We start from the raw sequence: 12084 nt of genomic DNA, 5'->3' as shown, positions 1-12084 counted from the left end.
GACCATGGCTGTCGCTCTTCAGGCAAAACTCCACAAATTGCGTGTGCTGCTGCATCCATCCACTCCTGTTCGGATCGATGTTGCCCGTCCTCTGTGCAGGTCAGACGGGGGAGCAGCGCAACTGCAACTGCAACTGCAACAGCAGCAGCAGCAGCAGCAGCAACAGCTGCAGCAGGAGCAGCACCTCCAAGCACCTGCAGGCCACCACCACCACCAGCAGCAGCAGCAGCAGCAGCAGCAGCAGCAGACGTTGATGCAGCAGCAGGCAGTTGCTCAGCCACACGGAATTCACATGCATCTTCAACGAGACACCGGACAGCCTCCTCCGCAGCAGCAGCAGCACATGCAGCAGCAGCAACACATGCAGCAGACGATCCTGCAACCCCACCAACAATCCGCCGTTGCATACCCTACTCGCGCCGTCTGTACGTCGCAGCAGCAACAGTTTGGTGCAAGTTCCTGCACTTTTCCACAGCAGACCGCTCAGCCTCAGCAGCACTTGGCACCGCAGCAGCCGCATGCAGCATGTGTGCAGCAACTCTCCCATCAGCAGCTGCTGCAGCAACAGCACATGCGCCAGCAACAGCTTCATCAGCAGCAACAGCTGCAACACATGCAGCAGCAACAGCGGCTGCAGGGAGTTCCCGTACGACCTGGCTCTTGCCCAGCGAGCTACATACAGCAGCAACCGCTGCAGCAACAGCCGCTGCTGCAGCACCAACCCCTGCTGCAGCATCAACCCCTGCTGCAGCAACAACAAGCATTGCAACAACAAACATTGCAACAACAAACATTGCAACAACAAACATTGCAACAGCAGCCTCTTCCTCAACAACCCCTCCTGCAGCAACAAACATTGCAACAACAACAACCCCTATTACAACAACAGCCATTACTGCAGCAACAACGAATCCCGCAACAGCAACCGCTGCACCAACAAACATTACTGCAGCAGCCGCAGCGACTCAGCCAAGTGGGAGTTGCAGCGTCTTCTCAGCCTTTGCAGCAGCAACAGCTGTCGCAACATCAGCCGAGGCAAGTGCATCCGCATGCTGCTATGCAGCAGCAGCATGTACTGCATAGGCACCCCTCATGGCAGCCACAATCTGTGCAGCAACCAACTCTGCAGCAGCAGCAGCAGCAATCCCCTCACCACATACTGCCGCAGCAGCATATAATGCAGCATCGGTTGCTGCACTCGTCCGTGGCAACCCCGCCTCGCGCACAGCAGCAGCACTTCCCCCAGCAGCAAGCGATGGGTGTTTCTTCTGCCCCCCAGCAGTTGCAGCTTCAACAGCACCTACAACAGCAATTGCAGCAGCAGCAGCAGCAGCAACTGCGGGTGCAAACCTTGCAACCTCAATTGTACAGGGGCTCAACAGCCGGTCCGATGGGGTATCAGCAGCAGCAACCACAGCTTCACCAGCAACAACAACAAGTGCACCACCAGCAACTCATGGCGCAGCGTTGCAGCCAAGACACCCACCCGCAGCAGCTGCAAATGCTAACTCCGCAGCAACAACAGCAGCTCCAGCAACAACAGCTGCAACAGCAACACCTACAACAACAGCTGCAGCAACAACAGCTGCAGCAACAACAGCTACAGCAACAACAGCTGCAGCAACAACAGCTACAACAACAACAGCTACAGATGCAACAACGCCCCGATGGTTCTTTTTGCAGCTAGCTGCTGCGCAAGTGAACTGGCAAACGAGTGGTACCCAGAGCAGTCTCGGTTGCTGCTACACTACTTCGACAACTGCAGGCGGTGTGAAAAATAGGCAAAAATCGAGTTAGGATGAGTCGATTAATGTACAGCAGCTACCGCTGCGCCAAACGGAAGTGCTTCAGTTACAGTTGTAGAGAAGCTGCAATAGCGGGCACCGCACTGATGCCACTGCTACAGCCAACGCGCTATAACTACAACAGCGGCACATTGGTGGCTTGCTGCTGCCTGGGAGACGACTGCGGTCCAAGGGGACGGCTGAGAGTCGAGCGGGAGCTGCGCGGAAAAGGCAATGCGCACAAGACACACGTACTCCCGTGAAGCACACCAAAGTAGTTCAACGCAATACAGGGGCAGACAGGCAGCTGTGAGCAGGCTGCACGCGTTTGTACGACTGAGTGTCAAAGAGGGAGCATCTGGGCAGGTTTAAGGTCGCTCAGACACACTGAGACAAGGGGCACACATCGAGAGCGGCTAATCCAAGCGACACAGCTGTACGAGTGTGAGCAGCACACAGAAGACAACACCACCACCACCAAACCACTAAAGGGTTGTTCGACAAAAAAAGGGGAGGGCAACTGACCCTGTGGCTGCCTTCTCAGCAGAAAGCTGCAGCGCACAGAGCGACCGAATGTCAGCCAACCTAGAAGACAAGCTGCTGCTCCTGCTGGTAGTGGTACTGCTGCTGCTCCCACTAGTGGTGCTGCTGCTGCTGCTGTTGCTATCTTGACGAAACATCTGTTGGGCAATACCAGCAGAAGCCCATGCGTCGTTGTGCTCTGCAAAGAGCACCAGCGCCTCTGCCTACAGAACGCAGGAAGGCAAAAACAACCCTTTTTTACGCGAATGCAGGAGGAAACGCCACCCTCTACGGCTCACGGAAAATGCATGCGAACGTGTATCCCTCTAAATGCATGCGAACGTGTTTCCCTCTAAATGCATGCGAACGTGTTTCCCTCTAAATGCATGCCAGGCACGCCCCTATACCCTTCCTTCACTCCCCCCCTCCCTAAGGGTCCTCTCCTTAGCTCGCTGTATTTGTCAAATCTAACTCCTTCTCAGCATTCACCCGCAGAGCGAAATAGGCGGTCCAGTCTTTCACGTTCATCGTTTTCACCATCTCCGTCACAAGGGCTGCCAGAGTACCCTCCTCCGTGCCTGCGAACGTCGGCACGCAGACAAAAAACACCAGCACCACTGCCAATAGGAAGAAAATGGCTTGCCAGGAGTTGTGACGCTGGCTGCCGTCGATACAAAGAAACACACACCCTCCCTTCTAGCCGCAACGCAGGAAATAAGAGCACCTTGCAACCCCCAGCCCTCGTTATACACCTCAGCAGAAGCACCCCTGTCGAGCCAAGGCAACACCAAGACACCAAAAATACTGTTGACACAAGAATCGTATCCTTAACAAGCATCCTTCCGCCCAACAAACGCAACACACAAAAGACAACACGCCTTCCGTTACCCGCCATCCCCTCCCTCCCCCTCGCTCCCCATTCAACAGCAATTACCAAATAGCTCGGAATCTTCCAATTCAACTCCAAAAGCAGCACCAAACGCCATGTCGCTGTCGGTCGCAAGATCAGACAGCAACGAGTCCAACTCAAAGCCCCAACTCTCCACCTCAAGATCCCCCCAGAGCGACTCCCCATCTATTTCGCTCGTTTTGCCTGCTCTTGCCGCTGCCGCTGCTGCTGCTCTGGTAGGCTGCTTCTCCCGAGAATGTGTGCCATAATCGTCATGGGGCATAGGCAGAGGACACTCTGCCCCCCCGTCTGCCTGGGGTGTCACTGGGGAAATGCCAGTTTTGATGTCGACAGTCTTTCTGAGAGGCGGCAGAGAGTTGCAGACACACGATTTGTGCTTGCTGCCTTCACGCGTGGTTCGACGGTGCTGCCTCCTGCTCGGAGCGCTCTTGCCCCTTCGGCAGACGTCACCAGCACTTGAGGATATATCTGTCCATTCTGAATCCGAACTGGGAGGAGAAGAGGCAGAGCTTGCGGCAGTGGCAGCAGCAGTAGCGAGCACACTTGCATGATGCACGTGTAACCCTTTGCGGCGGGGAAGATGCCTTGCCCTAACTCCTCCTACAGGCAGGCCCTTAGCCCCGGAAACACTGGTAGCTACGTCAAAGCTCATTTTAATTGGATCCCTTAAAACATCAAATATTCCGTGTTACTTATGGCAGCGCCCTTGGAAAGCTAAGCTGAGGCCAAGTATACATATGTGGCCCACTGGCCGCACAAGGGCTGCTAAGGCAGGGGTTAAAGGGCTTCAAAAGTGCTCCCTCTTTCTCCAGTTGGCTTCGCATGCTGCAGGTACACTGCATGCTGCTGCATCGCGTGGAGATACCACCAAGCCACGTTAGGTGGCGACTCGATGGCTCTTAACTCCCAGGCTGAAGTACAGCCCTTGGAGGACTTCGGTGAACATGGGAAGCGAAGAGCTCGCAGCGGGCCACTTAGGGCTGAAACACAGAATTCACGATGAGGAATAGAGAGGAATACAAGACAAAACACACGCAATGCCGGGAGATACAAAATGCATTGACAGACCTTCCCCACCAATGGGGGCCATGGCCACTACAGAAAAACGGGTCCACGGGCCGTCTGATAAATCCGAAAATGTAAAAAATATAAAAATGCTGCCATAGACAGAAAGCACAGATCTGGAATCGCTTTTCTGTGTCTTCTGTTCATGAGAAGCCGTAGTGCACATTCGCTGCCGTCTGGAAGCAAAAAGCCCTAAGCTGCCCACAATCCAACTGGTGCAGTCATTGGCGCTTTTTGATAGGTTCTCCACTGCATGATGATAACTGAAGGACATGCGCGTTTCTGTCAGTGTCTTCTGGAAGGGCTTTGCCCACACCTGGGTCTTGAACGGCCTCCAGAGATGGTGGAACGGCCGTTCAACTCCAGTTGAAGAGCGCGGCTTTGTTCTGGCTTTGTTATAATTTTTCATGAAAATCCTGCTGAATATTGGGCTCCAGAGGTAAAATATCTCATTTGCTACTTTTATTTCTCAGGGGTTGCTGAGTCAGACAAGCACTCCGTGGGGTGTCTTCGACTCCTAGGGTAGCTAGAGGTGCCCCCTTCATGTAAGTTCCTCGCACTTTGCCTGTAAATTATCCGTCCTTTGCACAAGTGAAGGGCCACGGCGTTACCTAGCCTTGTAGGCAAAACGGCCTATTGCCCTTAATAGTGGCCAAGGATGGGTTCGTATTACCCTTCGGAAGCCGGGGGCCTGCCTCTACCTGGAGTGCCTTCTTCCTCTTTGCCGGTTGCTGGACGGTGCGTATACACCCTAGCCACGTCAAAGCGGAACATACGCTTAGGATGTATCGCATTTTTAATGTGCTCTCGTGACGGTGCTTCCAGAACCAAGAGATCACCATGTTGCAAATATTGCCGTGTACCTTGTACCGTGAGTATATGTTGCCTTTTGTGGTCTAGTTGCGTTTTTTTCATTCTGTAGGCTTGTACGGGGATCCGATTTGGCTGCATTTCATGGAAAACAGGTTTCGCTCTTGGGCACTTTGCTCCAATTGCAGGGAACAAATGCCTTAATTCGTTCGGTCGATGGTGCGTCTTGCCACATGTGTTCGCTCCCAACTTTGTCTTACTCTGGTGTGTGTAATGCCTACAGCGCGAATGAGGCTTACTGTCCTGCATTTGTGAAACTGTGCTTCAGGAATGGAGATTTCCTGCGCGTTGTCGTGCTCCCCGACTGCGGCTTTGCAGAGCGCAGTAATCGCCTGCGGAGAAGCGCAAGGCAGTTCTTTGGTGAATTGTTCTCGAATTATCCCAGTTGGTGGGGACATCGGTAAGGGAGTTCCCTCGCTGTTCGTCGTTTTATTTTTGCCCGCCCTTCCACAACTGTTTGTACACCGTCGACTCAATGGGCATTAGTTCTCTCCTGCTTGAGTGACGCGAAACTATCCGCAGTTCCGTTGTGCTTTTTGTGCACGGTTTAGATGCAGAAACCGCAGAGAAGGTTCTTTCCTTGATGCAGCATCCCGGCTTGTCCGACCTGTACACCCCAGCAGCTGTGCCGCCCCTTCAATAAGATTCTTATAGCCCCAGGTCAAGGCCATCGAGCTGTGAAATGGCAGACTAAGGCATTATCCAAAGTTGTACACCACTCGCAAAGGCAAATTACTGTACTGTGCGCACTGCCCAAGGCCGCATCCAGTGTACTTTCTTCCACGGACCTTAGTGACCTCTGCATTCGTAATCATGTATAGAGTGGGCTACGAGGCTCCTGGATCCGAAACTTGGGGGCAAGTTTGGCAGTGCTTGCTGCGCTATTAGAGTTGCATGGGAATGTTGTAGCTGGTGTCACAGCAACCCTGCGCCAAGGCGCTTTTATGTGCTGTTTGTCTCACGCGGAGCTATTCGAAAGCTTTGAGAAACCCACGCTAGCTCACCTTCCCCTGCCTGAAAGCTGCCCGGAAAGCGATGACATAAGCGTGCAGTGCGTACAGGACATGACAAGAGGGGGCTATATACTCCACGTGTGACTTCGCACGGCTTCCTTATCCCCCCTTAAGCAAATGCAAGGAACAAGAGAAGTGTGTGCCGTCTGCGCGACGGCCCCGGCGCATGTACTAACAAGCCCGTTAATCAAGTCACTTGAGTTAACAGCGTCTTAAGCCCAAGACGGGAAATTGGACTCCGGGGGATGAAGCGACCGCATAGTGCTTCGGTGTAGGCAGCCTGTGTTACGGAATGGCTGTTATGAACGTTCATTAGGATGCCTTAGGAACAACGAACGTGCTGGGTAGTCACACCCGTATACTAACCCTGAGAGCCATAAGACCTACTGAAGGGTGCAGCCAAGTCGCAGCCCAGACACAGGGGTGAAGACCGCTTGGTCGAATGAGGGGCAATAGAGTGTTGCCTGTACAGCAGAGGCTCTTCGTGGAAGCAGCTGACCGTACACTGCATCTATATGCGTTAGACAAAGCCAAATGGGAATGTAACTTGGAGGCGGGCTCATACTCGTGGGCTGAAAGCACTAGGAGGGCGTCCAGGAGCAAGCACGCTACCGAGTTCCTCAGCCACTATTTCACCGCTTTGCTTTCATAAGCTTGTAGCCTATGCCCTATTTATTGCCTCATACTCTGTTTTATTGTTTCGTTCTTGGAAACCGTGTGGCTTGCAGCACGGACTCTAGGGCTGCGTACCATCGGGGGCCCCCTCCAGTGTCGGCTCAGGGGGTACCCCCCTGCCCTTCTCTGGCACTTCTTAGTCGAAGTTGTATACGCTTTGTCAGACCTTTGCACATGTTTGAGGAGCGAATTCCGGTGTAGGCAGTGGAGCGCTGCAGAGGGTGCTCTCAAGACCGCCCCGAAACAGTAGAGTGCGATCATCGCACACTGATGAGTCCGTCTGGAGAGTATAGTTGCGGATGCAGGGAAGTCAGCCGTGCCGATTCATACTGCTTCTTGTAGAGAGAACTGCGAATTGGCTGGGCCAGCCGGGGTGGGTGTGCTAACCCACAGTCCGATGTTGAACATGCTCAGCTCTCGATATTCGATCTTAAGTTAACCGTAGCTCCTTCATTAAAAAGCTCTTCTCAGACACGTCGGAGCGCTTCAAAATGATGCTGCTGACTTGGAGGGCAGCGGCGGCCTCCCGCCTTCGGCTTCCGCTTTCTGCAGCAGGAGCAGCTTCGGCACAGCAGCCGCCTCTGCCGATGATGCGACACCAAGAAAGGGGTTTGAAGTATATTCCCTTCCACGGCCGCAGCAAGAAGCCTTGCAAAGTCGCTCCTCCATTGCCCGTTTACGCTGTGGATGCTGTGGTGCCCTCACTGGATGCGGCTCTTCCCTCCGAAGCCACAGATCAGCAGCAGCAAACGCTGTTACACCTGTCCCCCTTCCAGGCAGTGCAGGTGCTACAGGCGTTCTTGCCGCTGCAGCCGCTTCAGGCAGTGGAGGGTAAAGCGTCTGCCCCAGAAAGAGGCCAGCGGCAACAGCAGCAGCCACACCCACCGCACGACGATACCTGTGAAGCAGCTGCGGAGGCTGCAGCAGAGGCATCAGAAGCCGTAGACGCAGCAGCAGCACAGTCGCTGCCAGAGCACACGACGGTTTCAGATCCTCTGGTGTATCTGGTATTGCATGTCCGAGCAGACTTGCGCAGGGAAAGCGTGCGGGGTGTCTGTACACTTCCTCATGGCGTTGGGAGCGCAGCAAAGCTCGCCGTCTTTTGTCCCGATGAAGAGGTATCTCGAGGAATGCACGAAATTTCAGGTTCTTAAATTAAGCTCGAGCCTCACGTCCATGCGGTGTTGGGAAGGCTACGCCTTCCCGCGCGCTGTGACTTGTTGAGGTGGAATTCTGGTGTGTTTCTCGGGGCAGCACGCTGTCCGTCCAGCGGCGTTTCGAGACGCCTATTGGCGTCTTGATGGGAGCTGAAGCTTTTCTACAGCAGGAAGCGTGTCCTCTGGGCTGTGGGAATCGGGAAGGGGGGCTAACGACTGCTTCATCTGACACACAGGCTGCGCGGCACTTGTGTGTGGATGCTCACCACGCAAGTGTCTAGCGTGTTTCGTTGCTTCCTTGCGCATTTTTTGTGCGCTTTGCTGGCTCTCAGGCCGCAACGCTGCTGGCTCTTGGCGCAGACTTTGCAGGAGGCGACGCATTGATACAAAGAGTGGCAAAGGGGTGAGCGAGGGTCCTGCGTGGACGGGGTTTTGGATTGGCGAACTTTCTGCTGCTGCTGAACTGTGCGTGGTGGACGAGTGCATCCTTTGCAGAAAGCAGCGAGGGCTTCGGAGTGGCGCGTTCGCGGAGGGGGGTGGGGGTGAGACTTCTGCAGCGTGGAGAGCGGCGGATGCGATTGGGCATCGACGGGCGTCATTTTCCAGTCTGGCGAGAAGCGGCAGTGCGCTGCGTCTGCATGCGGCGCTCTTTGTGGGGGTGGGACCTCTCTGCTGGGAGACAGGGTGCCTATGCGCGTGGGGTGGGTGCGTCTTCTCGCAGGTGGGTAGGCTTTGACAAGGCCGTTGCATCCCCCAGCGTAATGCCCAAGCTGTTGAAAGTGGCTCGGATCCTGGGCCCTAAGAAGCTGATGCCGTCTCCCAAGTCAGGTGGGTAGGGCGGAGTGCCTCTCTTTCTGCTGCTGACTGGCTGCGGAAAGGCGTGCGTGCACAGAGGAGATGAGGTGCTTTTTTCGGTGAAGCTCCGCTTCTGTGCAGCCTGCCTGCCTGCGACGCGTCTTTGTTGCGTCCGGCTTGCAGGAACAGTCGTGGCAGCGTTGGGGGAGGCTGTAAAGGCAATAAAGAGTGGGCAGTCTGTGGAATTTCGCGCGGAGGGCGAAGGGGAGATCAAGGCGCCTTTGGGACGGGTAGACTTCTCGAGGGAACAGTTGCTGGAGAACTGCAAGAGCCTTGTTGCTGAGGTAAAACTGCTAAGGTCTCTAGGGGTCGTGCACTTCCTTTAGGCAGAGAAATCTGACTCTTGAGGTTCTCCTCAGACGAGCCGTTTAAAAAAAATGCGCCTTTGAGCAAGGCAGCGAGGCACCTGTTCACGCCTCGCAGTGGTGTGAGGAATGGCGTGCGAGGATATTTATTTCTTGCGGTTCATGCACCAAACACTACGAGGCACCTGATCACGCCTCGCAGTGGTGTGAGGAATGGCGTGCGAGGATATTTATTTCTTGCGGTTCATGCACCAAACACTACGAGGCACCTGTTCACGCCTCGGCATATGCTTAGCCCCCATTGCTTGTATCCTGCTGATGCTGCCCCTTCGAGTGTTGCTTCATAGGTCCTCAAGGCACAACCGAGAAGTCGCAGCGGAGGAGCTGACGCCACTTCCCGGAGCTCCCAGTCCTTCGAATGGCCTCCTCGAGCGTTTCTTGCTCGGCGAAGACGGCGACTTTCTTTGGAGGCAGACCCCAACAGAGCAGGTCAGACGTTTACTGTTGCTTCTCCTTGCTTGTGCATCGGACTGCTTTCATGAGTTTGCTTCTTGGCTACTGCGATGTGCTCCACCCCCGCGCTTGCCCTGCTCTTGACGGACTTGTTGTGCCGTGCGGTTCGCGTTAGATTTTGTCTGAAATCTGGTGCTCAGAATACGCACCAGTGTCAGGCGGAAGTGTGGCGAGTGTAGCAGTGGTGTGCAGTGTCTGTGCTGATGTGGTGCTTTAGCTAGCAATTTGAGCACTGTACTGTAGTGGCCAAGCGCGGGTGGCAACGAACGCGCAAGGGCGTCGTGGAAAGGGAAATCGTGGGGTGTACCTCTAAACGGGAGACACACGCGTGCCCGTGGATGTGGGATGGTTTACGCGTATTTTAGAAGCACGAGCTACAAAAACAATTATTACATGCAGGAAAAGTTTTTGGTGTGTGTGTGTGTGTGCTTGGAAGCAGATACAGCGGGAGCAGGTCCTCAAGGGATGAGACACAACGACGACTTTTTTATTGCTGCCGCCAGCATTATCGCTCAGGGAACTCCAGAGATCCGCCTACAACCGACGGCCCTACACCAGAGCTCTCACGGGTACTTTCGATGATGAAGCTTCCGTTTAGTCCTTATTTGGCTACTGTAGACAAGCAAACACTCCGGCACTCTGTGCTCCATAGCAAAGTGCTTTGTAGCTGCACGAAGTGCCACGGTAGGCCGAGAAGAGAAGGCCACATGTTTTCGCCACGAAGTGTTTTTATGAAATGCATTGCCACTTCTTCCTAGGAATGCCATCCCGTATTCCTCTTCAACTGCGATATCTACAACTGTGAGGTAGCACGTGCAGTAGAACTAGTTAACTTCTTTGACCACATGCGGGCTCAGAACTGCCTAGACAAAATATCATCTTTGTGGGTCTGCATGTTTTAACAATTATACGCACAAGCGAAAGACGAGGACTGCTAAAGTAGGACTCTTATTCCTAAGTGCAGACCACTCTCTAAGACGCATCGTACGATCTCGGAAAAACTTCCTAGACCTGATATTCCTTCAAAGGCAGATCAAAACTGCACGATTTTAAAGTATCTCTCTCTCATTTCCCTCAATCTGGTAAGTTGTGGCATGAGGGGAGGATATAACAGGAGTGCAATTCGCTGCGCTTTGCGAGCAATCCAGGCAGTCACACTGCAGCGGACCAAGGCATACTCCAGTTAATACGAGTACAGTACTCATAGTGAACTGCGTAGTAGCCTATGCTTGACTTAGGTACTTCCTACTACACTGTTCATATTAAATCATGTATGCTCGAGAAAACATCTGTTTAGTTTGGCCATGGTTGCAGTATGTGTTTAACTGGCTGATGAAAGAATTCTGCGTATCTGCAAGCAAAGTTGCTAAGTGCAACTGGCTGTGAATGATTTCAGTGCGTAGAGGACACAACAAGGCGCATCCGGGCTGTCACTTTTCATCTAAGCCGAATCCCTGCGGGGCACGGGGTGGGCGAGTGGGAATGTGCTCTTTGGAAGTGAAATCAATCAAGTTGCACTAAGTTTTCTACTCAGATTGTGGCTTAGTTTTTCTCTGTGGAGACCTTAGGTGGAGCGTTACAGTTGTAGAAGCGCATGGTTCAATGCAGCATACTCATCATGCACTAGCTGTTAATGCAGCGGAGTGCCAGCTTTCCTTACAACAGTTGTCAGGTATCTATCAGGTCATATGGTTATTTTATAATCTTAAGTATTGGGCAACGCTCTGGATCTGAAAACCCTCTGAAGTTGGCAGGAGACGGTGGCTCAACGCCTGTTGGGGCAGCAGAGGCCGGTCTGAAAGGTAACCAGGACGCAGTACCTCTCCATTTGGTGGACAAGCATGACTTTTAAGTCTATAAGTTGCTTATGGATGCACCAAAGTGGTTCAGCCTACCACAAAAGTATGATGGCCGTAAAATTGGGCAAATACTCGAAAGTTTTATCTGCCGTTTGGAGACAGCTTGCCTAGTAATCTCGACATGCGCAGAACTGAGTGCTCCCTGCGTCATGTTTATTAGACACAGAAGCAGTCCAGTTGTGGCTCTATTTAAGTAGTAGACGCCATCTGCCTGCAAGGATCATTGCAGTTCAAGCCTTCATAAAAGTCCTGATCTATCGGTCTATGTCGAGATCGGTCCCACAGCTTGATCTGGAAAAACTGAAAATGCTCAAGCAAAGGAACCTAGCAACCGATCGGTCTACCTAGGAATTTGGAACCTGAGATCGCAAAAGCCACAACGTGTGTGAACAACTGGAACAGCTGCTTTATGTGCGAGATAGATCAGGCCTATTCGAAGGGTCACGTGAGGTGGCTGCAAAAATGAGCAACGCCTCGGTGAAAAACCGACCGACGAGTTAGCCCTTCGCACATAATAGACTTATCGCTTTAGGAGCAAATGGAAAGAACACCTGCG

At 53.3% G+C, this 12084-nt stretch overlaps 2 protein-coding genes across 2 annotated transcripts; one reads left to right on the top strand and one right to left on the bottom strand.

Annotated features, from left to right (window-relative positions):
• Nucleotides 1-1055: 1055 nt before the first annotated feature.
• LOC34624242 lies at nucleotides 1056-8482 on the bottom strand. The gene is made up of 7 exons (XM_026337795.1): nucleotides 8162-8482; nucleotides 7733-7866; nucleotides 3241-3428; nucleotides 2760-2884; nucleotides 2449-2530; nucleotides 1885-2002; nucleotides 1056-1236 (listed from the first exon to the last, which is right to left on the bottom strand). Exons 1-7 carry the CDS (start codon nucleotides 8480-8482, stop codon nucleotides 1056-1058), a joined length of 1149 nt encoding a protein of 382 aa, XP_026193580.1.
• Nucleotides 4940-5794, top strand: LOC34624244. The gene is made up of 4 exons (XM_026337966.1): nucleotides 4940-5019; nucleotides 5204-5310; nucleotides 5420-5551; nucleotides 5703-5794. Exons 1-4 carry the CDS (start codon nucleotides 4940-4942, stop codon nucleotides 5792-5794), a joined length of 411 nt encoding a protein of 136 aa, XP_026193751.1.
• Nucleotides 8483-12084: the final 3602 nt, after the last annotated feature.

The sequence above is a fragment of the Cyclospora cayetanensis genome, unplaced genomic scaffold (assembly GCF_002999335.1).
Source record: "Cyclospora cayetanensis isolate NF1_C8 unplaced genomic scaffold, CcayRef3 CcayRef3_contig_100, whole genome shotgun sequence".
Taxonomy (NCBI): Eukaryota; Apicomplexa; class Conoidasida; order Eucoccidiorida; family Eimeriidae; genus Cyclospora; species Cyclospora cayetanensis.
Note: the sequence above shows the minus strand (reverse complement) of the source record. Positions and strands in the feature narration are given on the sequence as shown.

Coding starts and splice junctions, on each gene's coding strand:
- LOC34624242 (XM_026337795.1), bottom strand. CDS start 8,482: ATGCACTCGTCCACCACGCACAGTTCAGCAGCAGCAGAAAGTTCGCCA. Junction 2,531..2,759: donor AGTTAGATTTGACAAATACA/GCGAGCTAAGGA, acceptor TGCGTTCTGTAG/GCAGAGGCGCTGGTGCTCTT. Junction 2,003..2,448: donor ACAGATGTTTCGTCAAGATA/GCAACAGCAGCA, acceptor TTTTCCGCGCAG/CTCCCGCTCGACTCTCAGCC.
- LOC34624244 (XM_026337966.1), top strand. CDS start 4,940: ATGGGTTCGTATTACCCTTCGGAAGCCGGGGGCCTGCCTCTACCTGGA. Junction 5,020..5,203: donor TCTTTGCCGGTTGCTGGACG/GTGCGTATACAC, acceptor TTCATTCTGTAG/GCTTGTACGGGGATCCGATT. Junction 5,311..5,419: donor CTTAATTCGTTCGGTCGATG/GTGCGTCTTGCC, acceptor ACTGTGCTTCAG/GAATGGAGATTTCCTGCGCG.